The sequence below is a fragment of the Cylas formicarius genome, unplaced genomic scaffold (genome assembly GCF_029955315.1).
Source record: "Cylas formicarius isolate icCylForm1 unplaced genomic scaffold, icCylForm1.1 PGA_scaffold_7__23_contigs__length_41026272, whole genome shotgun sequence".
Taxonomy (NCBI): Eukaryota; Metazoa; Arthropoda; class Insecta; order Coleoptera; family Brentidae; genus Cylas; species Cylas formicarius.
In genome coordinates, this window is record NW_026844352.1 from 29,870,733 (window position 1) to 29,893,569 (window position 22,837).

General features: G+C 33.7%; 1 protein-coding gene across 3 annotated transcripts; it reads right to left on the reverse strand.

The window, feature by feature from the left end:
• Window positions 1–2,512: 2,512 nt before the first annotated feature.
• Window positions 2,513–22,629, reverse strand: LOC132704545 (proton-coupled amino acid transporter-like protein pathetic). Of its 3 annotated transcripts, XM_060674598.1 has the most exons (11): window positions 22,362–22,629; window positions 18,514–18,581; window positions 14,698–14,808; window positions 14,470–14,620; window positions 11,261–11,382; window positions 5,685–5,769; window positions 5,397–5,628; window positions 5,080–5,308; window positions 4,846–5,018; window positions 4,463–4,724; window positions 3,300–3,434 (listed from the first exon to the last, which is right to left on the reverse strand). In XM_060674598.1, the coding sequence occupies exons 2-10, from the start codon at window positions 18,570–18,572 to the stop codon at window positions 4,495–4,497; spliced, it is 1,392 nt and encodes a 463-aa protein (XP_060530581.1). In that variant the 5' UTR covers window positions 18,573–18,581; window positions 22,362–22,629; the 3' UTR covers window positions 3,300–3,434; window positions 4,463–4,494. The 3 variants fall into 3 exon arrangements, with proteins under 3 accessions (XP_060530578.1, XP_060530580.1, XP_060530581.1); XM_060674595.1 differs by lacking the exon at window positions 4,463–4,724 and having other exon boundaries at window positions 2,513–3,434; window positions 22,362–22,626; XM_060674597.1 differs by having other exon boundaries at window positions 3,292–4,724.
• Between the last annotated feature and the right edge of the window lie 208 nt (window positions 22,630–22,837).

The window sequence follows — 22,837 nt, forward strand, 5'->3', positions numbered from 1 at the left end:
AATACCTCTTAGAAAAAATAACTTTTAGAACAGACGTGAACAACTTAAATCTAAGATGGAAAGGAGTCATTATTCCTCGTCACCAATCTGGTATATTTGAAAGATCCTTTAGTTACGACTTGGCTAAACAATATAATTAACTGCTCTATTCAATTCAGAATGCGACAATAAAGTTTTTTCCTAATAAACTATAAACCTAGTTACTTTCAAAACTTTTAAAAATGTACTGACCTTTTTGGCTGTTAGTTTTGTTAGAGAGGTAGGTTTAGGTTTTTTTTTTCTATATCTAGGTAGTTACTTAACGAATAATTTTGTGATACGTCCTGTTTTTTTGTTTATGTAAGGATAAGTGTAGAAATCAGCATACAGATACGTGTGGGCGCTGCACTCTTGCCTTTTCTTGTAATTTTCTCGAAATTACCTGAATAAAGTATATTATTATTATTAGTATTATTATTATTATTATTAATATTTAGGTGATTTTGCAATTTTGCAAATTTTATCATTAACAATAGTATACCGTAGTACCCATTAACCCATTTTGTCCCAGTGGTGTGTTAATGCACCACCTATGATTTTTTTTTGTCATATCCAGGAAATATTTTTGCACATCCACTTAGAAATTTAATTATTATCACTACTAAAGGACATAAAACTGTAGAAATCGCTAATTTGTGTGTAAAAGAAAAATCTTATATATGACTTCAAAAGTTAACAAAAGCAATACATAAATTTGTATCACATTTTCAAGTAAATCCAAAATACTAAAAAAAAATATTTTGGATTTGTGTTGCCATTTTTGTTAAGTCTATAGCATGTAGATTACATCGCAGAAAACATACATTGGAAATACTATATTGATTATGCATTATTTTTTGAAAATATTTACTAACCAAAACTTTGTTATTGCAAGTCTAGACAACAATTAGCGTGTTCTTTAATATTAGTTTGTGCCTTGTGCAGTGAACATTACAGTTCGTAAAATATGGCATTTCCGAGGTATTTGACTCAAAAGGAATTAGAGGCGGCTATGGAGGAGATCGTGATGGATGAGGACAATAACAATGACAGTCATTAGTATTATTTGGATTTACGTATTCTTATGTATTGCAGCATTCCATTCCTTGTAAATTTATGTTAAAAATAACATGAAAAAATATTTACAAAATATATTGCGCGGTCTATATTCCACCCGACGTGGATACCTTGACTGACGAAGAAAATATGAACGATAACATTAATCTACCGAATGATACAGCTGTCCTTAAACAATCCTGTAATTCACTAACCACTGAACCTGAATGGGACTCATCAGGGACTCATATGCTTTCTGCAAACGACTTGCTTCTACTGTCAAGTGGAAAAAAGGTCAGATTGAGTACACCCACACAGGCTTTCTGGAAAAACACCGCTTGAAATTTTTTTTATGTTTTTTGATGACGAAGTGATTGATTTGATTTTAAACGTTACATTGATTTGCGACTTTTAAAAACTGATAAAATAATTACTTAAAGAAATCTTGCACCTGCTATAGATGAAGTGCGTTATGATAATCAAGGTCACCTCATCATGATTGTTCATGCTAATAAAGCCCGAAGGAGATATAGAATCTGCCACAGCCACACAATTTACGTTTATAATAAGTGTAATGTGAATTTACATACTTCATGCTTTGTAAAACATCATCAAAAATGAAACCGGTTGTCACCAGTGGTGCGCTGACGCACCATAAAAAAACGCACAATTTTTTTTGACACATGTAATGTATTCTTAAGTGCAACAAAATACATAATTTCAGAGCAAAAAAGCATTTTTTTATGCTTGGGGTAATATGGGGTAATAGCAAGCATATAATTGGTTGCCTAAGTACTCAGAGTATTATGTTTTTTACGACATTTTTGTTGCATGAGCAATGAACTAATAAATAAAAATGTAAATAATGTCATTTCGGAAAAATTTTGCTAATATATACGTAAACATTTTTTATTCACTCTAAATATGCAACCGCTTGCACATGAATCAAAATATAAATGATTTTTAATTCATAGTATTAAAGAAATAATATAAATGTCCATAAGTGCAGTGCTGGCATTAATATGCTACTTTTATTAAGTGTCTCGTTTCTTCAACTGTTATACTTTTTGCAATTCATAAGAATTTCAATTGGTTGGTCCTTGTATTTAAATTATATATACCTACGAATAGTTTAGGTATTTGTGACAATTCCTAACCAGCTTTACCGTTCAATATGAATACATTTTCGGCAACTCAGTATAATATTTTTTCCTCGCCCGTCCAGCAATTAAAAAAAATTGAAGGGCAACAGAAAGACAGCCAGAAAAAAATACTCAAGTTAAAACAAATCGAAATATTTTTTAAATTAATATTTAAAATTTTGTCAGAAGCTCATTTAAAAACATGCATCAACGTATAATGTCAATATTACTTTGGCAAATTCTAGGAAATTATTCATAAATATGGGCTACCGGAAAGGCAAAAATGTGAAGTCGACATTGAGAATGGTTAGATTGTTTTAATTAAGTACATACATACACGACAATATTTTGTTACAAATATTGCGACTTAATCTATTAATACAATGTTAAAACATCTGATTACACTAAATAACACAGTGGCTTATCACAACTAATGATAGTATTATTTTACGCTATCGGCTGTTAACGTGTTGAAATAAATAACAACTTTGATTCATTTTGATTTTAGAATAACGCTTTCTACACCCAAAGGCGGTGTGACTTTATATTACACACATATTCTTACCATTTCTAACCACAGAGATATTTGTAATGCTTGATATCACAGAGTCCGTCTTCTCTTCAATAATAATAATTAACGAAATGTTTTATTGGAAGTTTTGTAGCACCTTATAAAGGTTAGTTAAGTCAGTAATTGCTATAAACACTATTACTCAATTTTAAAATTGTAATTTAAAAAAGGCAAGGCGTGTGTTAAACGATAAGGTAAACAATTTAAAATCACGATCCTGTGTATTTGGCTTCTGTTACAAATGTCTGATCTTGGTTGAGATATTATATTAATATAATATACTACCATTGCTAATTTGCAAAGTCTCAACACAATGAAAAATATTAGGTTTGGCTTATTATTTTCGGAAATACTAACGGCGCTAAACGCATTCGCATTGCAATGCCCTTGCTTTAATAGGTAATTATAAAATCACCCAGTCATCATATTAATAATAGCGGTATATGTTCCAGAACACAGCACGAAAATGGAGACAACCCCGATGAAAATATCCTTCCACAATTTCCAATAAAACCAACCGTAACCTTCGTCCCAGAGTACGATGACATCGATGATTACTGGTACGAGCAATCCCAGAGTGGACAGAAAAATGGCGCCCACCAAATCGATCAAGGAATCTAAATGGTGACCAGCGGCAGCGGCGATACCTAGAATGAATTTATTCCTTGTAGAATTAATGTTAAATGTGCTTGGTGTATACTGTGTTAGTTGCAAGGCAAAAACGAACAATATTTAGATGATGTAGTGACAATGTAACATTGGTTTTCCTGAACAAGCTATTGTTATTTTTATATCAATATTTGCCCAAAATCACATGAAATTTTATTCTAAAGAGGTATCAACCATTGTTTTTTCATATTGTCACAACTGAAACTCAATTTTAATAAAGATTATGTTAGGTAAACGTAAAACAAATTGCATGTTGGTCCATTGTTCTGATCATTTTTGTAAAATATATTCATATGCCTTCCTCTATGAAGATTCTGCACAACTTCACTTTCACGTTTAATTCAATGCTTTTTTCATCACTTTTTAAATACTGGCTAATAAAAAAATGGTGTGCAAATGCAATAACTATTGTCAATTTTTCATTAATAATTTATTAGAAAACTGCTTTTATTTCAAAAACCACACCAGTTAGATATATGAAATATGAATTGAAAGCGCAATCAGATTGTTTGATACTTTTGTATACATCCAGTATAACGAACTGTCGCCCTTGTTCGGGACTAAGAGCGGTCATCGGTTGGAATTGCTTCATAACGTTTCTAACAGGAAGGACGGAAGCAGTTCCAAGTTTTAGAACCGAATAAAGACAACAGGCGGCGATAGCGTTAACTAAAACACCCTGTATATCGCAAATGTTATTACTGTATCGACAACCAGTACCCAGAATACTGGAAAAATGCAGCAATAAGAAATAAAATTGAAATCTGTTAATATATAAATTTTAACCAATTTTACAGACACAACAAATATATAAGCGTCAGACAAATTACACACAGGCGTCACAATTTGTCATTTAATTCCAAAGGAAAACTAAAAGCATCTTTCATTATATCGGTTTGCCCTCCATGCCAAAAGCCAAGTAATTTTCTTATAATCCCTTGATTATCAGCAAATGAACAACATAAACAGGTACAATTATGCTTATGCTTATGCGCACAGTTCTCACCTATATTAACCCGTACCTATACACAATATAACTTATAAAACAGATTGAATAGCCGAGTAGCTGCCAGAAATCAGCCCGAAAATAGCCAAGCATATAATTGCGAGGTCTTTAATCAGACGCCAATAAAGCACTCCCCAATCGCCATCCCAATCTACTATAATTTCGATAACGGCAGGGACTAAAAGCCCCAAAGTCGAGAAAAAAACTGCCCCAACCAAGTCGATGAGCGCATCCAAATGGTGGCCAGCTGCTGCTGCTATTCCTGCAAACAGTGTAACGTGTATCTCAGAGTTGATAGTGTGGATGTTTTATGTAATTTGGTGGATAAATCTGTATATGGACGAGGTATTATCCTTTTTCCCTAGTAAAGCATAAAACTCTACCTGTAATAAATATCACTATTCCCGTCCTTAACAATATTTGGCTGATATTATGCCTATTTTGTGGAATTTTATCCTTGATCCTTCTCCACGTGATGTCCAATGGTACATAGAACTGTAGCATGAACGTGAAGAACACTGCAAGCGATATGCTAGCCTGGACGACTTGCGCAGGTCTAAAATAAAATGACGGTCGATGAATAAGTATGTAATCCCATGTAAGGTAATCTCACATACATCTCTTCAGAGGGCAAATTGGTCGTGATGGTTGCTTGCGTTTCTTCACCAAAACTCAAATACCCGAAGAATCCTATAGCCGAGAAAAGAAGTACTACTGCCGTCATGGCTGAGTTCAATACTCCTGGGCATCCTATAAACTGGGGTTTCTCCATAGAATTTTCCACAGGCATTATTGTACCTATTCCTTCCATTGCGAAGATCACGGTGCTGAAGAATGAAGGAATGCCTGCGTAACAAAAAATCATAGATAAACTTTTGCACTTCTAATTTGGTCCACCAATCAGGGACTTCAATTTTTTATATGCATATCATACCCGCTGGAGTAGTAACCAAATTTCTGTCTGACACCTTCACTTCAGCCAGTTGCGCAAACGTGTAATACAGAGTAATGCTAAACGCTATGATCATGGATGTGTTGGCTATAAATGAGAATGGCACCAGATGCTTTAACTCCCTCACTTGGCAACACAAGATGAGAGGTACTAAAATCATTAGCTTAAAATACTGGTCCCATGATGCCGTTTCTGGGAAATACGGGGCGAAGAGCTGGAAAAAATTGATTAGGTTCGTGAGCCATTGCGCAAAGCGATCACAGTACTCACTTTTGTCAACGATTCTGTGATGAATACCACGTAAACTGCATTACCACAGTAGTACGTCAAAACTAGGGCTATCTCTACGAAATTTCTGAAATTATTAATAATCTCAATTATTTTGTAAAAAGTTTTTTTTGTTGAGAATTTAGTAACACATAAATAATAGACGCCATTATATATTTATTTATTTAATAATATCTACAAAACCAGAAGAAGCAAAAAATTTGTATACGGGGTGCTTCAAAACGAATGGGCCATAAAATACCAACATATTCTTTATATAAAAATATTTAGATTTGGCCTACAGTCAATACTTACGGAGATACAGGGTGATAAAAGTAATTTTATTTTTTCTTTTTTTTATTAGTTACGTGCACAATTTTAAAGATATAGGCACCAAAATTCGCATGTGGGGGTTTTCGGTGCAATTAAATTTGTAGATAGCGCCATCTGCACACACATTTTTGCAAAAATACCATATTTTTTTGAATGTTCTCAAATTTAATTTTTGATAAGTCAAGGTCGTGTTCAGTGTATTTTCTGAGTAAAAAAGGGATTACTGTTTAATATCTGCATTTTAAGAAATTTTCAAGATATTTGCATGTTTATCTAGCAATGCAATACAATGCGTTTTTTACCAATACTTTACCGTTCTGGTCCGAGCTTCAGAATCAAAAGGAGCACAACGGATGACTTCCAAGGAATATTGGATAGATCAGGAAGAAGAAATTCTAATCCGTGTAGCTGATGATCCACAAACAAGTAGTCGTCGATTAAGTGTTGCTATTAGAGTAAGTTTCTATCTTTGTTTGAAACCAGCCAATTTATCGACCAGGCAACTTTTACCGGTGAGGTCTTTAGACAATCCTTATTTTATATCGAAAGACTTTTCCTGCACACGTCCAAGATGAACGTGTAGGCAGGCATAGTAAATAATTATATACTAGGATCAAATGGTCCCAGCCTCAAATTTTGATGCAACGACCCTTTTTACATTTTTTACAATACGACTTCATAAATTTGATGGCTGTGGCTATAAAAATGACACGATAGCTTGTTGGGTGGTTTGCAAAGACCCAAGACGGTGTGAAGAACTGACCTAACATTCAGGATGCTGTTAATGAGTTCCGAATCAAAATCTAATTTGTTAAAATTAGACAATCCTTCATTAAATAAATTGCAGAATATATCGAAGTGCATGGTGGTGACTATAATATCTAATTGAAGTTTTGTTTTTTTGGAATAATTATTAAATTAGTTAATTAAATAAAATTTAATTTCATTACAATTGTATCTAAGAAAATTTTCCTTAATTTGATTTTTCCTAAGTAATAGTAATAAAAAACACATTAGATTTTTTTTGTTTTTAAGTCTTCTTTCTATTTCGGTTTTCACTGGTTACTATTAGTGAGTTCATTTAACAGTAATATTTTTAATAATTATTACGGAAATCAAATTTGAGAATATACAAAAAAAACATGATGGTATTTTGGTAAAATGTGCAAATGGAGTCATCTACAAGTTATTGCATCATCTAATTTCTCATTTCAAAAACTATGCTGCTATTCTATGGCCCATTTGTTTTGAAACACCCTGTATTTTAGAAAACAATATGAGCATTCAATAACAGTGATAAAATTGATATGGAGGAATATTTTGCCTGACGGGAATTAGGAATTGTCAATAACATATTATTTAAATCTAGAAAAATATTTAATGTTCTATTTAAAAAAATATGTGCAAACAATGCATATAAAATTTGTTGAAGGGGTCATTTGGAAAACCTCACAAGCATCCCATTATTTTTCGATTACATAAGAAGAAATACTGAAATAAAAAAGAAAAATCGTTCAGTTTAAGAGGAAATTATCTACTCATCAACGGCGTTAAGCATATGAAAATGTGTAAATTTATAAATATCATTTCATCAATATCATTACAATTTTAATGAATATATATGATCCATCCCGCCGCAGTAGTTAATTCGATATAATATCTGACAAATTATAATACATGCTCCATTAGAAATTTAAACCGTATTGAACGGCATTAGCGTTAATATTAACTCCAGGTTTAATTCCACTTAACTTAAACAATTTATTAATTTCATAATTGACTAAAAATTCCTTAGAAAAAATGTCGGTACAATTCTTTAAGAATAATGCGATTGTTTTGAGCTCGAATTCACGAAAACCGCAAAGATCACTTTTTTTTTTAATTTTTAACTTAGCAAGTATAATCTCTTCGAGTATGCTGTTATTCTACAGGAACGTGATATTTATAACCGTGTGGTAAATAATAGAATCTGTTGTCGATAACAAGAAACAAATAATATTCTAACAAATAATACCAAGAACCACTTGTGAACCTTGAGTTGTCATTGACATTATACTAGAGGAATGTGTGTTCGAGTTCTAACAACTTACTGTTGATGCGCAACAATTTCATTTAAAACTTATGTCGTTCGTTTATGCTCCACGACCTAAAAACCACCGAAACGAAAAATGGAGGTCGTTCTTTTTTGAATATATTTATTTCTAATCTAATGTTCTGAATTTAAATAAATTCGTTTTGGAAATATGTTTTTTACTATTGTTTAACTAATATGTTCTTTTATTAATCCTGTTGAAAGCTTTGAATACCTATTCTCGATTGGTAAATATTAATGCGCAATGGGCTGCCCAAAATATTTTTGCAATCGCGTCATCGTTTATTAAGAATATTAATCCATCCTCGTCAAACCCGTCCAACAACGCGTATGAACAAATTTGGATGTAACAAACTCCAACTTAAGGTCAAACCTGCGATTTGCCTACCCATCTGGGTTAAGGTTGTCGCGGAATACAAAAATTAATACTTGCGGTTGCCATTTATTTCAATTGCAATAAAATCCTTAAATGACCAAAATAAAAAATGCTAACGCTAATCTGCGAAGCACTAAAAAATGTGTTTATTATATTATATTAGCTTTTCGGTAAGATAAGGCAATAACTCTAAAATGCTACCTTTAAAATGAAGTGAGATATCTCGCAGTATCTTTAAAAGTTTTTTCTACCTGTTTACTGATCAGTGCAGGCCACGGGCATCGTTTCATTGAATTTCCAAACCAAAGAAAAGTTAAAAAGAATACCTTTTATATCAATATCAATGCTAAAAATAATAGCTTTAAAACTGCTTGAAACATTTAACTGATAGTTGGTTCTTAATGAAGATCAACAAAGATATGTTCGAAAAATCTAAATTCAATATTTGAGGAGAGTTTTTGAATAAAACTAATAATAATTAATAACTAATGACAATTGGAATTTACAAAGATATATGTTTTCTTTATTATTGTTATGAGTCTGATGTCTTGAAAATGTACATTCAAAAATATACACTTTGATTTTGTAATAACGAAAACACCTTAATGATGAATAATAGTGAATTATCGTTTAAAATCACACAGCCTTCAATATTCGCATACCATTATATATATAGAGACACGAGGCCGTTCACTTATCTGGACCTGTAGCGGTTTTAAATTTATCTCATTTGAAGTACATATTTTATTTTAATACACTTCTGCCAAATCAGCGGCAAAAAATCAGATGTAATGAGAAATGCACAGAATTGAATATATCACACTGGATGCGCTTAAATTTATTGACTTTTCTAATTATCAAACTTTAATGGAACTGTTGGTGCTTGTCTGTGAAAATCGCTTTTGCAAACGCTGCATGATGAAGCACGTAACCTTGCGCAAATAAAAGATACATTTTCATAACACCGTAATTAAAGTTTTTATTATCGTCGTCTTACCTCCATATAAGAATTTAATGTAAACGTTTTATCTCTCATTGACGTCGACGCCACGCCATCGGAAGGCTGCTCATTGATGTATGATAAGTATTTTGGCGGAACAGTTGAAAAATTCAGTATTGAAAATAAGTTCCAATTTGTAGAAAACATCCCGCCGTGGCGGGAAATTTCGTAACGGCAACGTACATTCCTTTGGCGCTCAGCGAGAGTGAAAGGAAACTTTTTGCCTTAGTCAGTTCATAAACAAAATGAAGTAATCGCCAACAATTACTTCGCCTATTGTTTCCTTTTCTAAAACGATTGTTCGCGAACATTTCAACACAAAAACTATGCCTGAATTTTTGTACAACCATTTCGATTAACCTGTTTGCAATTTATCTAATCAGAACGCCCCGTGGAAAACCTATTAATAAAATACTAGCAGCGGCCCTAATGACACATTGGAATTTTTATATTTCTCTGCAATACACGAAGTGAAAAAAACGTTACGACTTATATAAACAAATATTATCTTAAGTGCTTGGCTTTACTTAGTATCCTTTAAAAATAACTTGGGTAATCTTCTTCTAGGAATAATAGATGAAGGGTGTCCGGAAATACAAACTTATTTATGTTTTTCGAAGTCTTTTTTAGCACACGAAACAAACAATTAGGTACAAGTTTGGTTTAAAGTGAAACAACATAATTTTGAATAAAATTAATTGAAGAGATACGATATTTGCCAATAAAGTGAGGATTGTATCAGTTTGAGAGGAAAGAATACTATACAAAAATAAAATGCCTAGTCCAATACTTTTTTAATTTAAGGACGTTTTCGTTTGTGCCTATTTTAGTTACGATTATAAATGATAAGAAAAGAATAGGTAAAAAGTTTGATAATAATATTGACCATAGTTTCCGCCACCTTGTGTTCGGAACATCAGCGGTTATATAGGAATCAAGGTCATTAACCCGCGTTAGTTGTACCAACCGTCTACTATCTACTCTTAATTAGTAGTCCAGTGCAAATATCTGCAAGTAACTGATAATCAATGAACAGTAAATAGTTTTGGTGGATATGTTAGCACAAACTAATAAAAACATTGTTATTAAACTCAATTTTTTGCTTAAATTTTATCTTTTTTTTTATTGGTATATTTTTCGCAAAATCCCTTTACGTCGTTCGCCATTTATATCGATTTTGTTGCCAAATTTACACTAACAATACGCACATAATTTCAAAATTTGTGTTAAAAAAATATTCCAGATAATCATTATTAACCAAATGGCGAGTTACAATGTTATTTTCGCCACCGAAAATAAACACGTAGAAAAACGGTCGATTCGCATCACAACTAGAGCTCGAATCAGTCACAAAACTGGTCGTTTTTAACATCCCGTTTGATCTGAATGAACTGAGTAACCCCGCGCATTTCAATTAAAACCGCTTAATAATCTGCTGGAAATAATTACTACATTTTAATTACCGATACAAATTCAACGCTCATAGATTTCATTAGTCATCGAAATGAATTTTTCAATTCGACCTCTCTGACCAGTATTTTAAAATGATAGGCACAATACCTACTAATTTATTTCGAAGTATCGAAGGAGGCGATATATTTTCACTCATCAAATTTGTCTAAAAGGTTCTCCCGCATTTAGTTAATTCAAACCTAACCTAACCTAACCAATTTTTGATCGCATCTCATACATCGTCATCACCCCACCTACCCCTCTCCGTACACCTTACTATGCAAAATTTGTTTTGAAACTATTATTCTTCAACAATGAAAACCTACTTGGCGAATGTCGCCCATCCCCGTAAGGGCGCTGGCCCCTGTCTGCACACCTCCTCCGCAGTCTCAGCAAATCCCAAACTGGGTAGTTTCGCCCTGGTACAGACTTTCTGTGACGCCTTTACCTACACCAAATACAAATTAGCATTAAAAACAAGTCAACCAAAAGATACAATGTACAATGCTATAGGTTAGGGAATCCCTCCACTTAAGTTTGCGAAATAAAACACGTGATTTACGTTAACGTGCCTGAAACGAATACTCAAATAGAATTTTTCTAAGAAATTGTCGGTTAGTTAACATGATCAATAAAACATTGGCTGCCTGGGATCCCCAAAATAAAATACCCAACCTGAATGGCGAATAACTGTGATTTTAAATTTATATCCATTTCCCAGAACATTTTCCGATGTGAAAAGCAATACCGAGTCAGAGCGAAACGAAAGCACGCAAATATGTTCCCAAAACTATTTTCAAATAAAATATTGCGATAAAGATATCTGAAATATAAGCTTCAGGTAGAAAACCAATGTACTACCGCCGATATTAAACACATACCACATGACCTGAAGTTACTTTTTAGAATTACATACGAGAGTAGAGTAACAATTTTTTATTATTTTTCAATATAATCCCCCTTAACTTCAATACAGTTATACATTTCTTTACTAATAACTCAATCCCTTTAAAAAAATATTCTTTTGGTTTGTCTGCAAAATGAGCTAAAACAGCCTCTTTTCAACTTGGTCGTCAAACCGTCGTCCACGTAAGTCCTTTTTCAAATATCCAAACAAATAATAGTCGCTGGAGGCCATATCTGGACTATAGACTGGATGGTCTATCTGTTGAAACCCGCACTCTAAAATGGCAGCTTGTGCAACACCAGCAGTATGGACAAGTGCATTATCGTGCAAAAGACGCACGCCTCTGGTCAGTTTTCCTCAACATTTTACACGTACGCAGGATCACAATTTATGTCATAATGTTGCGTAATATTTAGCATTGACAGTAGTATTAGTTTCTTCAAAATCTATCAAAAGAATTCCTTCACAATCCCAAAAGATCGTGGCCATCACCTTTTTTGTTGACTGGCAGACTCTTGAATTTTCTTGGAGGTGCTTCACCCTTACGATGCCACTCCATTGATTCTTTTTTCGATAGAGGGTCATAATAGAGAACCATAGTTTCATCCCCCTCACAATAGTTTCTATCACAGGCTTCGGTTCCGACCCACAGAGTTCCAAAAAAGACCGCGCACACTCGACACGGCGTTGTTTTTGAAAAGCCGAAAGGTTTTTAGGAACTCAGCTTAGTAATTTCTGAGATTTCCTTGACCTTTAAACGTCGATCACTCAATACCACCTCTTCCACAATCGCAACAATATCTTCCATTAGGACCTCCACTGGTCGACCAGTTCTTGAATCATCTTCAAGGGACTCCTGCCTCATTCGAAAACGTTTTGCCCATTCTTTCACTACAAAATACGAAGGAGAACTTTGCCCATACACACCACCCACCCTTTCTTTAACAATTTTAGGTGCTAACCCTTCTTTTGTCAAAAACTTTATGACTGCTCTATACCCAATTTACGTTATTTTTATCGAGATATTGAAGCTGCATCTTATGTCAGGCAGGGAAATTTTGGCGCTAACCTCGTAGGTTGAATAAAGAATAAAAACCCTTTATTTAAAATGTTCCTTAATATGCCACACAACTTGAATATTGTACCGGTGTAAGTTAATTTCCAAATCACCATATCAAACAAAAACTACAAAATATTTTGCCTTGGTTTTAATAGTTCCGTAGGCAGCTTATCTTAACATAAATTAAGATAAAAAAGAATGCCAAATGAAAACAAAGCTCTTCAAACTAAAAAGAGAGAAACAATTCGTATAGGGACTCATTTCGAGGAAATATTCTGCTACGATTCTTTGTATGTAGTTTGCTATACGACGTTGTTATTAAACAAATTCAATGTCGACATCCTGAGGATTGCGGATATGGACAGTGAACCCTAGGCTATTCATATTTTTAAAACGTAAATATAAAGGTAATTAATCCTTCTTTTCCAAGGTCGCCATGTAGGTAATGCTTTTCGTACATACGTCTCATGAGAACTGTCGCGAAAGTAGGTAATATGTGGCCCATTAGGAGACAATTTGGAATGATGTAAATTTGGGGCACAAAAACTCTGCCTACGAGGTTTTGCAATAATAATCAAGCGTCGCAAGGTACTTATTAACCCAATGCATAATGTATTGAGAAACATGGTTATAATTATTATGAAGTTTTCGACATACACTCATATTAAGCGGCAAACCTGTTGAACCATTGGGTCGAGAAAAAAATGAAGAACAAGAAGGTGACTAATAATATAGGATTTTTTTGTATTTGCCGATCTAAAAAATTATTTTCAAAATTAAATGCAATAATTTCCAACATACGAAATTACGCTCATTTTTAGTATTATTTTTTTCCACATAACGATACCGAATTTTTTCTGCCAATATATCTTATTAAAAAAAAACAGGAAATAACACAAAAACCAGTAAAAATCAGAATTTTAAAAAAATGATTTCCTGCTTCTATTACAAACGGGTGAAATTACTGTGGAAATATCCCAGAATAAGTAGAGCAAAAAAAAAGTTAATACTGTCAACTATAGTATATTATGTAACAAGTGCGGTAAACGGCATTTGACTCACGAATTTATTTGACACGAGCGGAGAGAGTTTTTAATAAACGAGTTAGTTAAAAAGTTTACCGAACGTGTTGCATACTGTACTTTTTCTGCGACCGTTAGTTTTTGGGTACATTTTCGCAAAACAACACGAATACATTCACTGACATCACCGACAGAATTGACAAATGTTAAAATTCAAAGCGTGGAAATATCTCCGAAAACATCCGATTGCTCCCAAACCCGTGCGGTAAAATCCCGGAAATGACCGAAGTGGCTCGCATTTATGGAAAACGAAACCGACGAGGTAAAGCGACGCTTCCCGCGTAGCTAATCGGTGAGTAATTAGGTATTTTACAGACGGGAGTAGAAAAACAGATTTTATTGAAAGGTACAAAACAAAAGCTGGTGGGGAGACCTTGCATTCCTTGATTAAAATGTCTTGGCTGATTTTACTTTAAAATTTTAATTAGATTTCGATAAATGGTACATTGTATAGTACCCATATTTTGATTTTTGTTGCTCGCTTACCAATATATGTATCGTGTGTGTACACATGACTCCTATAAATATAGTTCCGAACAGGCCAACGATTAATCCGGCACTTTTAAACGCTCTAGGAATAGCTAATATTCCGGTGCCTAATGAACTTTTCAACAGATGTACCACTGCCCCGAAGAAACTACAACAACATATCGCACGTGAAACTTCTAGAAAAGAACGCAAGCTTAAAATATAAAATAAAAATCAAAAACTTACGTATTGGGATGTTCGATGACTCTATGTTCATACGGATTATATTCTTTTTCGCCCAATTTATCGCTACTGCCGATAGGAATTTTGATTTGATCATTGTTGGCGAGAGTCGCTCTGGAACAGAAGGACGCTACTTTAAGCCTCAATTCATTCGACTGCATTTTAAAGAAAAGAGGAAATATACTTATGGATTCATGTTCAGGTGCCTATCTTTAATATAGGCAATAAATATTTATTTACTACTGTACGGTCATTAAAAGCCAATCATCAGGCGACTTTTTGTTGTGGTAACTAACTAATTCCGAACACGATTTAAACTTTTAGTAGAAGTCTGTCAAAAAATGTGGATACCAGGGTCACATCACATAAGCAAGACAATAAGAGTCGCTTTACCATACTTCTCTTTCCATAACTGAACACAAAGTGAAATTAAAGATTAATCTGTGTCCTGATTCCTGCTGTTATTTTGAGCCTTAGTATAATAAATTCCTAGAAAACGCGTTCAGTTTTCAAGTCTTTTATATGAAGGTCAATAAAAAAACAAGCAGTAAATTACGATCACTTCCAATCTTCTCTCTACTTTTCCGATTGAAAAAATCACTACGTAGCTACGCAAAATTGCAATTTAATCTTGGATCTGGATTAGATTAATCCGATTTTTATATAGGGAATTAGTTTTATCGGTAAATGTTAGTTTTGGTTATCGAAAGCTGCGTTCGGAAGCTTTGATGTGATACGAGCTAACATTAGGTTATTAATTTTTAGTTATCGGCAATAGATCCACACTATTTTATTACAAGTCTGGAACAACAATTCCAGTTAATTAATTTTTGTTGGACAATATGTTATGAAACGAAATTAGTTGCCATTGTATGTTTTGAATAAACTTTTCATTTAAAATTTGATCAAAAGAAACTTTATTGTATTTTCAGCCAATTAAACCAAACAAACTAAAAGTATTCCTTTGATGTATCACACGCTTTGATATAAAAGATTGTATATATATATATATATATATATATATATATATATATATATATATATATAAACAATTGCATATTTTAGATTGTCGTATTCATATTCATAATTATTGATCCACTTAATTGATTAGGGTAAATGTGGGTGAGATGCCGCAGTGGGACAGATGCCGCGGTGTACGTTTGGCAACACTGAGACTTTTTAAAAAGGCGCTTGTGTTTCCTTACAATTAGTTGATGGCTAACCTTGAGAACTCCATTACGCCGGTTGAAAATAAACGATTTTCTCAAGAAATATTTCGTGTGTTTGTTAAAATAACGTTCAGGTAAGTTACAAAATTTATTCAGTGTTTCTTGTAAGTTAAAATTATACCTCTAAACGAATAAAATTTGGTTTGCAATTAACTTATAGGAGATTTAGGATAAGTAAGGTTATGTTACCACCGGGTTTTAATTTCGTGGATCATAAGTGTCACAAAAAATGTGCTGCGGCATCTCTCCCATACATTTGGGATAGACGCAGCAGAAGTTTGTGGTAGAGATGACGCATTAATTCGATGTTTTATTTTAGTTGGATATGCCTCGCAAATATAAACGAAAATCTAATAGAGGAAGATGGACTCAAGAAAATTTGGTTACAGCCATAAATTTAGTACAACAGGATAATATTCCAGTACGAGAGGCTAGTAGAATATGCAACGTGCCAGAGCGAACGCTAAGAAGAAGGTTAAAAAACAATAATTTTGAAAAGGGTGTACAAGGGCCTTCGTCATCTCTTGGCCAAGAATCCGAAAAAAAGCTAGTAGGGCATATTAAAGCTCTTCAGAAAGCAGGCTTTCCTCCCACTGTAAGAACCGTAAAACAAATTGCCTATACCTTGGCTCAACGTTTGGGGTTAAAACACAAATTTAACACTGAAAAAGAAGAAGCTGGAGATCACTGGTACCGATCGTTCATGGAAAGGAATCGTGATTTGAGTTTAAGAAAGGCAGAGGGACTATCAACTGCAAGGGCGGAGGGTATGAATAGAAAAGAAGTTGAAGAATATTTTAAACTTTTAGAAAGCATTTATGAAGCTAACGATGTCTTTGATAAACCAGGTCATGTGTTTAATGTTGACGAGTCTGGCCTTCAGTTAAATAATGTGCCAAGTAAAGTTATCGCAGCAAAAGGTAGCAAAGAAGTTCACACAGTAACGTCTGGGGAGAAAGGGGAGACAATCACCGTTGTAGCTTGCTGTAACTCTGAAGGAAATTTCTTACCTCCCTACTGCATATTTAAAGGGGTAAATAAAAAAAAGGAATTTGAAGACGGCATGCCACCTGGTTCGGTTGTTGTTATGAACCGCAAGTCTGCTTATGTTAATAATGAGCTATTTTTTGACTGGTTGAAAAATCATTTTGCCCCTCGCAAGCCACCAGGGAAGACTGTTCTAATTCTTGATGGACATGGATCGCATATGAGTCTAGATTGCCTCGAATTTGCGACAGAAAATGATATTTCTTTGGTATGTTTGCCCAGCCACACCACACACTATTTACAGCCACTCGATCGTAGTTTTTTTAAACCGTTGAAAACGTTTTTTTATCAGGCTTGCGACCAGTGGATTAAAACACATCAAGGCAGACGAATTACTCGTATGCAATTTGGCACATTGCTAAGTAGTGCTTGGTCTCGCGCAGCTACAGCTGGAACGGCTATTAATGGTTTTCGTGCTACTGGAGCATTTCCACTTAATCCAGAGTCAGTTCCGGACCACGCTTTCAGCGTATCAGACCTGCACGTAGCTCATGCACACAATGTTGAAGACACTGCAACTAAAACCTGCAATACCGAAAAAGAAAACGCTGCGCCGAATCCATCATTAGAAATCAACGTTAAATCGCAAGAAGCTCAACCTCAACCTTCTACTTCGGCTAGCACTGATATCACTCCTGGCAAAATGTTGCAACAAATATCGCCCATTCCTATTCTTTCTAACACTACAAAGCGCAGAAAACAGTCGGCTGCACATCTAACAAGCCCCAGTTATATTGAACACAAAAAAGGGAACAAAACTAAAACCAAAAAGGACAAAAAGCTAAAAGTTAAGCCTTTAGCTAAAAAAATAAAACTTAAACAAAAAAAAGATTTATCATCGTCTTCTGAGTCTGAGGAAGAAATGCCAATTTGTTCTTCAACCAATGACTGCAGTGATATTGACGAAAACGAATGTGTGGAGTGTCTTGAAAAATACTGTTTAACAAAATCACGTGCTGATTGGATTCAATGCGTTCGCTGTGGATATTGGCTACACGAGACTTGCTCAATATACAAAACCACTTGCAATCGATGTGGAAGGCTTTTATTAAAAGCCGATCAAGTTAGAAGAAAGATGTAATGTTATTTTTCGTAAGCCATCTCTCCCATGTACTATGCGGCGACTCACCCACGTTATGTAGGAGAGATGGCCAAATACATGGGATTATAAAATATATTTTCTTAGAATACTGTTTTATTTAAATTGGTTTTGTTACATATTTACTTTTAAATAAATGTTCTAAAAGTAAACATGTGTTTTTAATTTTATTTTATCTCGATAGGTGTACCCTATTTTAATATAATAGAATCGTTCCCGTTCGTTAATTGTATTCGTATTCACAACTATACTGTACCTATTGTTAATTATGGAAAATTTGCCCAAGGAATTTCTAATAAAAATATACTAAGGTTACAGGATAGCTATATCGCCAGTGTTTTTCGCAAACCAGTAATTTGTTATCCATAATTATTACTGCAAAATTAGGTCAGGTATAAAAATGCACAAGCTAAATGTGAGGAAGGCATTACAAAAAAGACTTACGTGGAACTGAAATTCTCTATAGTAAACGTCGATGGATATTTCTCTTTCTTCTCCGTCATGGTTCAATTCTGTAAAATTAATATAACAGATATTAAATTCAGAACAATTTTACGACATATCATTTAGAAAACGACATTATATTTGAGAATAAATCACAAATGCGTCATTACATTAAAAATTCCACTCCTAACGTTACTAACACAGGATGCAACGAATTTGTAGCATTTGTAGTATATAATGTCAAAAATTTCTAAAATTTACTAATGGTAAAGCCCAGGTATTTTTTACAGCAAATTCGTCACACCTAATAACTATCAGAAATGTCCATGACTCGGCAAACAAACAACACCGAATAAATTAAATAACTATGAAATCTAACCTGTTGCTAGTTTTGGATAATCGCGAATACCCGGATGTGTCTCATCTTTTAAAACTCAAATAAATTTATTTGTTTTATAAATCAATTTATAATGAATAAATAAAGTAAATTTTAATTTGCACAAAATTGACAGAGACCGCATCTCGAATAAGACCTTATGTTTCTCACCAAAAGTCCAGGTCCAGGCGTTTTACATTTCTCGATTCTGAATCAAAACAAGGTGTCACCTAGAGATTTGTCATTCTATAAAACAATATCTTAATAATACATTTCAGTAAAAAATTGGCGGTGAATCGTTGGGAATGTGCAGTTTAATTCGTTCGACATTTACAGGTAAATTAGACCTTACGTCGGGATTTTTGCATGTCCAAAATGCTATTATTCTTAATGATACCAATTTGTGTTGGAAATTAAACCGTTAATAACATTTCCAATGAAGGTTCTTGCGAAAGTCATCTCTTATAGCTTTGGGTTCTCATATATTGCACACCTTTTTAGGATAAATATGAATAACAATCCAGTGCATGTTCAAAAAAATTTATTTGAAAGGAATTCATAAAAATTGCGAGTCACATGATCGATATCTGCCAGTGATAGGTTCTGCCAAGACAGTCTTACGTAGTATAGACTCTCAACATTTTGTCTATCATGTATCTTACAAGTTTAATACGCTGTAAGTCTAGTGTCGAAGGAAGTTTCTAGTAACTTCAGCGGCATCTTGTTGAAAAATTGGATCTTGCAGTTCCTGATGGTAGGCCAATTTGAACGGCTGTAGCAGGTTATTAAAGTAAAATTGGTTGTTCATACTTCTGTCCATCTGCTTCCATCTGCTATGGCACCTCAAACCATAAGGCCCTTAACGCGGTAACCCATAACCTTCTACTCGTGTCCGATTGATCTGGTTGTATTGAAACGGTTGCTAGTTTTAGAAGTCATTCTTCATGCTCACTTCACCTTGATCTTACTTGCCAACATCGCATCAGTGTTGTACATTTCGGCTAATCCAATTTCCTATTTCCCAAAAGGATTGTCGCCCATAGTCTGCTATTCCACCTCGTTCAAATTTACTTCAATTTAAATTTTGATTTTTTTGTTAAATTTCAAAAAATAGTTGTCTATAAACAGACTGGGGCAAAAATTATTACGGGTTGCTGTTTGTATTGCAAACAATATAAAATTACCAACTACTCTAGGAAATCTGTTATAAATAAGAATAAATATACTTATCGCCAAATGACATTTAGTCTCCAAAGAGAAAGTACATGGATGTGGTTTTAATTGTTGTGTTATGCGGGCATAATAACAATTTGCTAATGCAACGGTTGTATAATTTTTCAAAACATTGCTTAAGTTTCCTTCTTACATTCTGATTTACCAGACCATTTTATTCCCGTCATAATTCAGTCCAGTGAGGTCCCTTAGGCCACAGTTCCTGAATTTTCCCGGGAAGTACATAAGCAAAAGTTTTCCTAATTAACTGTTTCATTGCTAATGTTATCTTTAGTGTATTAATAGCTTTTATTTGGTTAAATATGTGATATCCTGGTACTCATCTTATTATTCTAATCAAAGAATGATGAAATTCGCTGCCTCGTTGCGTTACTGTATCTTCCACAAAGCAGTAAAATAATACTGCTTTGCTGAAATTGTGACGAAGAAGGTACCTAAATGTTGACAGTTTACCATGATCTAACTTCTGATTTCGACAACAAGATATTTATTTCCTCAAGATGCTTGCCCATCACTGTCAAAAACTGTGTTATTTTCTAATCCGTTTTGTTATATGTATAAGTATATAGCGAGGCCTATGCTGATAATACAGAGACTTTTGAAGCAACCATAGGCCATTTCGGACATATGTTTTTATGAGTTTTTTCTTTTTTTTAGATGACGAATCTACACTAGTACGCTGCCGATTTTTTTTAAACACTCTATATGGTTCTGCTGTTGCTGATCCGGTCCAGAGTATTTTTGTAACCATTTGAACGAAGCACCAATACGCTGCATATTTTATATATTTTTTTGCAATTATTATGCTTCTATAATTTGTAAGTTGCAAATTGATGTCTGCCTTTTGGTTCTATTACGTGGCAGATTTTGTGTACGATTTGAGAACTTGGAAATTAATACTGATATCGTATTTTAACTTTAGCATGATAATAAAATGAATAAAATATTCAGGACAATAGATAGTAATCTAATCAAAACCAAGTGTCTAAAATTTTAGTTGTTTCACTTCATTCCGCATTTGCTGGCGATTTATGATAGCCAAATTTAAAATTTGTGGTAAAGGCAAATTTGCAGAAAATATACGCGAATCAGGGTAGATTGCCATGTTCTATCAATTGCCAATTGTTACCATCATGCGGCAAAAAATTTTACTTATTATCTAATCTTAACACTTAAAATTAAAAATGTAAGCACATTTAAGGATTAAAATTAAAATGAAAAAAACTTCGAAATATTGATCACAATACAAATATTTTTGTTCGGTTTATGAAATTAAACTTGGCCATTCCTGCAGTCATAAATGGGCGACTATTAAATTTATGACCATGTTGGAGCTGAACATTTTGATTACTTTACTGTTTTTTCTTTGGGCACTGTGAGTTTATTTTTATTCTTATTGAAATATTAAATAAAGATTAGATTTAATAACATAATTCATGTTAATAAATCCAAAAAGGAAAAAAAGGCTAACTTAAATATTAACATTCAGTTTTAGCAAAAATAATTTATTGTATGTAATTCCACTAATTTATTGGCGAAAAGAAATCCAAGATTAAACTAAAATTAAAGATATCGAGCCAAAGTTTCGCTCATTAATGACATACAGCCTGTTAAAGTTTCCAAATTGTTCTTTCTCTACTCAAGCTGTTTTGACTGAAAATTTTCAATAAAATATTTTATTACTGGCTCGAAAATGTTGTACGGTCTGTATTGCATTAATGGCAGACAAGTTCGTCGCTGTTATGGGCTAGATAAACATCCTTTAAGAAGTGATTAAGAATTTTTAACAAATGAAGTAAAATTCAAGATCTAGGAATCCGCTTAACAGACAGTCATGAAATAGAAAACTATTATTTAAAATACCTGTTACGAGGGTAGCATATTTAATGCAGTTTTGTTTTTCAGACAGAATGGTATTATTTTTAGAATAAACAGAAATATTTAAGAGATAAGTGTGAGCAACGCTAAAGTTTGCAGTTTGAAAAGTAGGTATATTAAATTGTTATTATTTTAATTTTGATACTATTGTGGAGTGCGTCATTTTCGGCTTCTTTAAAAATAATCCACGAAGATCAGCGAAACCTTTGGGTCCACCTGAAATTCTATATAAAACAAAAATGGAATCAAAATAGTATATACACTTAACGTGATTTAAACGTAGAAAATTCCTTGCACGAAAAAAAGTAAACAAAAGCAAATAAATCACCGGTGTAAACAATGCGTCAAAACAAAAACAAACCTAGCTGCTCCGAATCAGAAATCGGTCAATTAGGCACACCGTCGTGAATTAAAAGGAAATAAAACAGTCTCATCCGATAGTTGACGATGCCGCGCAAAGAACCCACTGACACTATAAAACACATACACACGAATTGTAAAAGTCGCCCGTCAATACAACAATTTAAATCGATCAGATCGTCTCAGGTGTATACGGCTACGGCGGCGGTAAGCAGTAAAAGTACTGCAGCAGTACCCGACCGGCAGCCAAACGAAAAGTGGTCTACCTGTCGTGGGAGCGCTTAATATCAATCCATTACGATTTCGAAATTTGTCATTGAAATTTTGACGTCGGTACATTAGGAACCTCATCAAACGAATCGCTACTTACCAGGGTTCACAGATAAGTTAGCGAATTTCCTGATTCGAAGTCTGGCGTTATCGCAGTCGACTGCAGATAACGCATGTGGAAGAGAACAAGCGCTAATTGTTACGCAG

Excerpts from the sequence above, each read along its gene's own strand:
- LOC132704545 (XM_060674595.1), bottom strand. The coding sequence starts at position 18,572 with ATGACGGAGAAGAAAGAGAAATATCCATCGACGTTTACTATAGAGAAT. Across the intron at positions 14,621-14,697 it reads GTCATCGAACATCCCAATAC|TTTCTTCGGGGCAGTGGTAC; the intron begins GTAAGTTTTTGA and ends ATGTTGTTGTAG. Across the intron at positions 5,770-11,260 it reads GGATGGGCGACATTCGCCAA|AAATTTCGTAGAGATAGCCC; the intron begins GTAGGTTTTCAT and ends TAATAATTTCAG.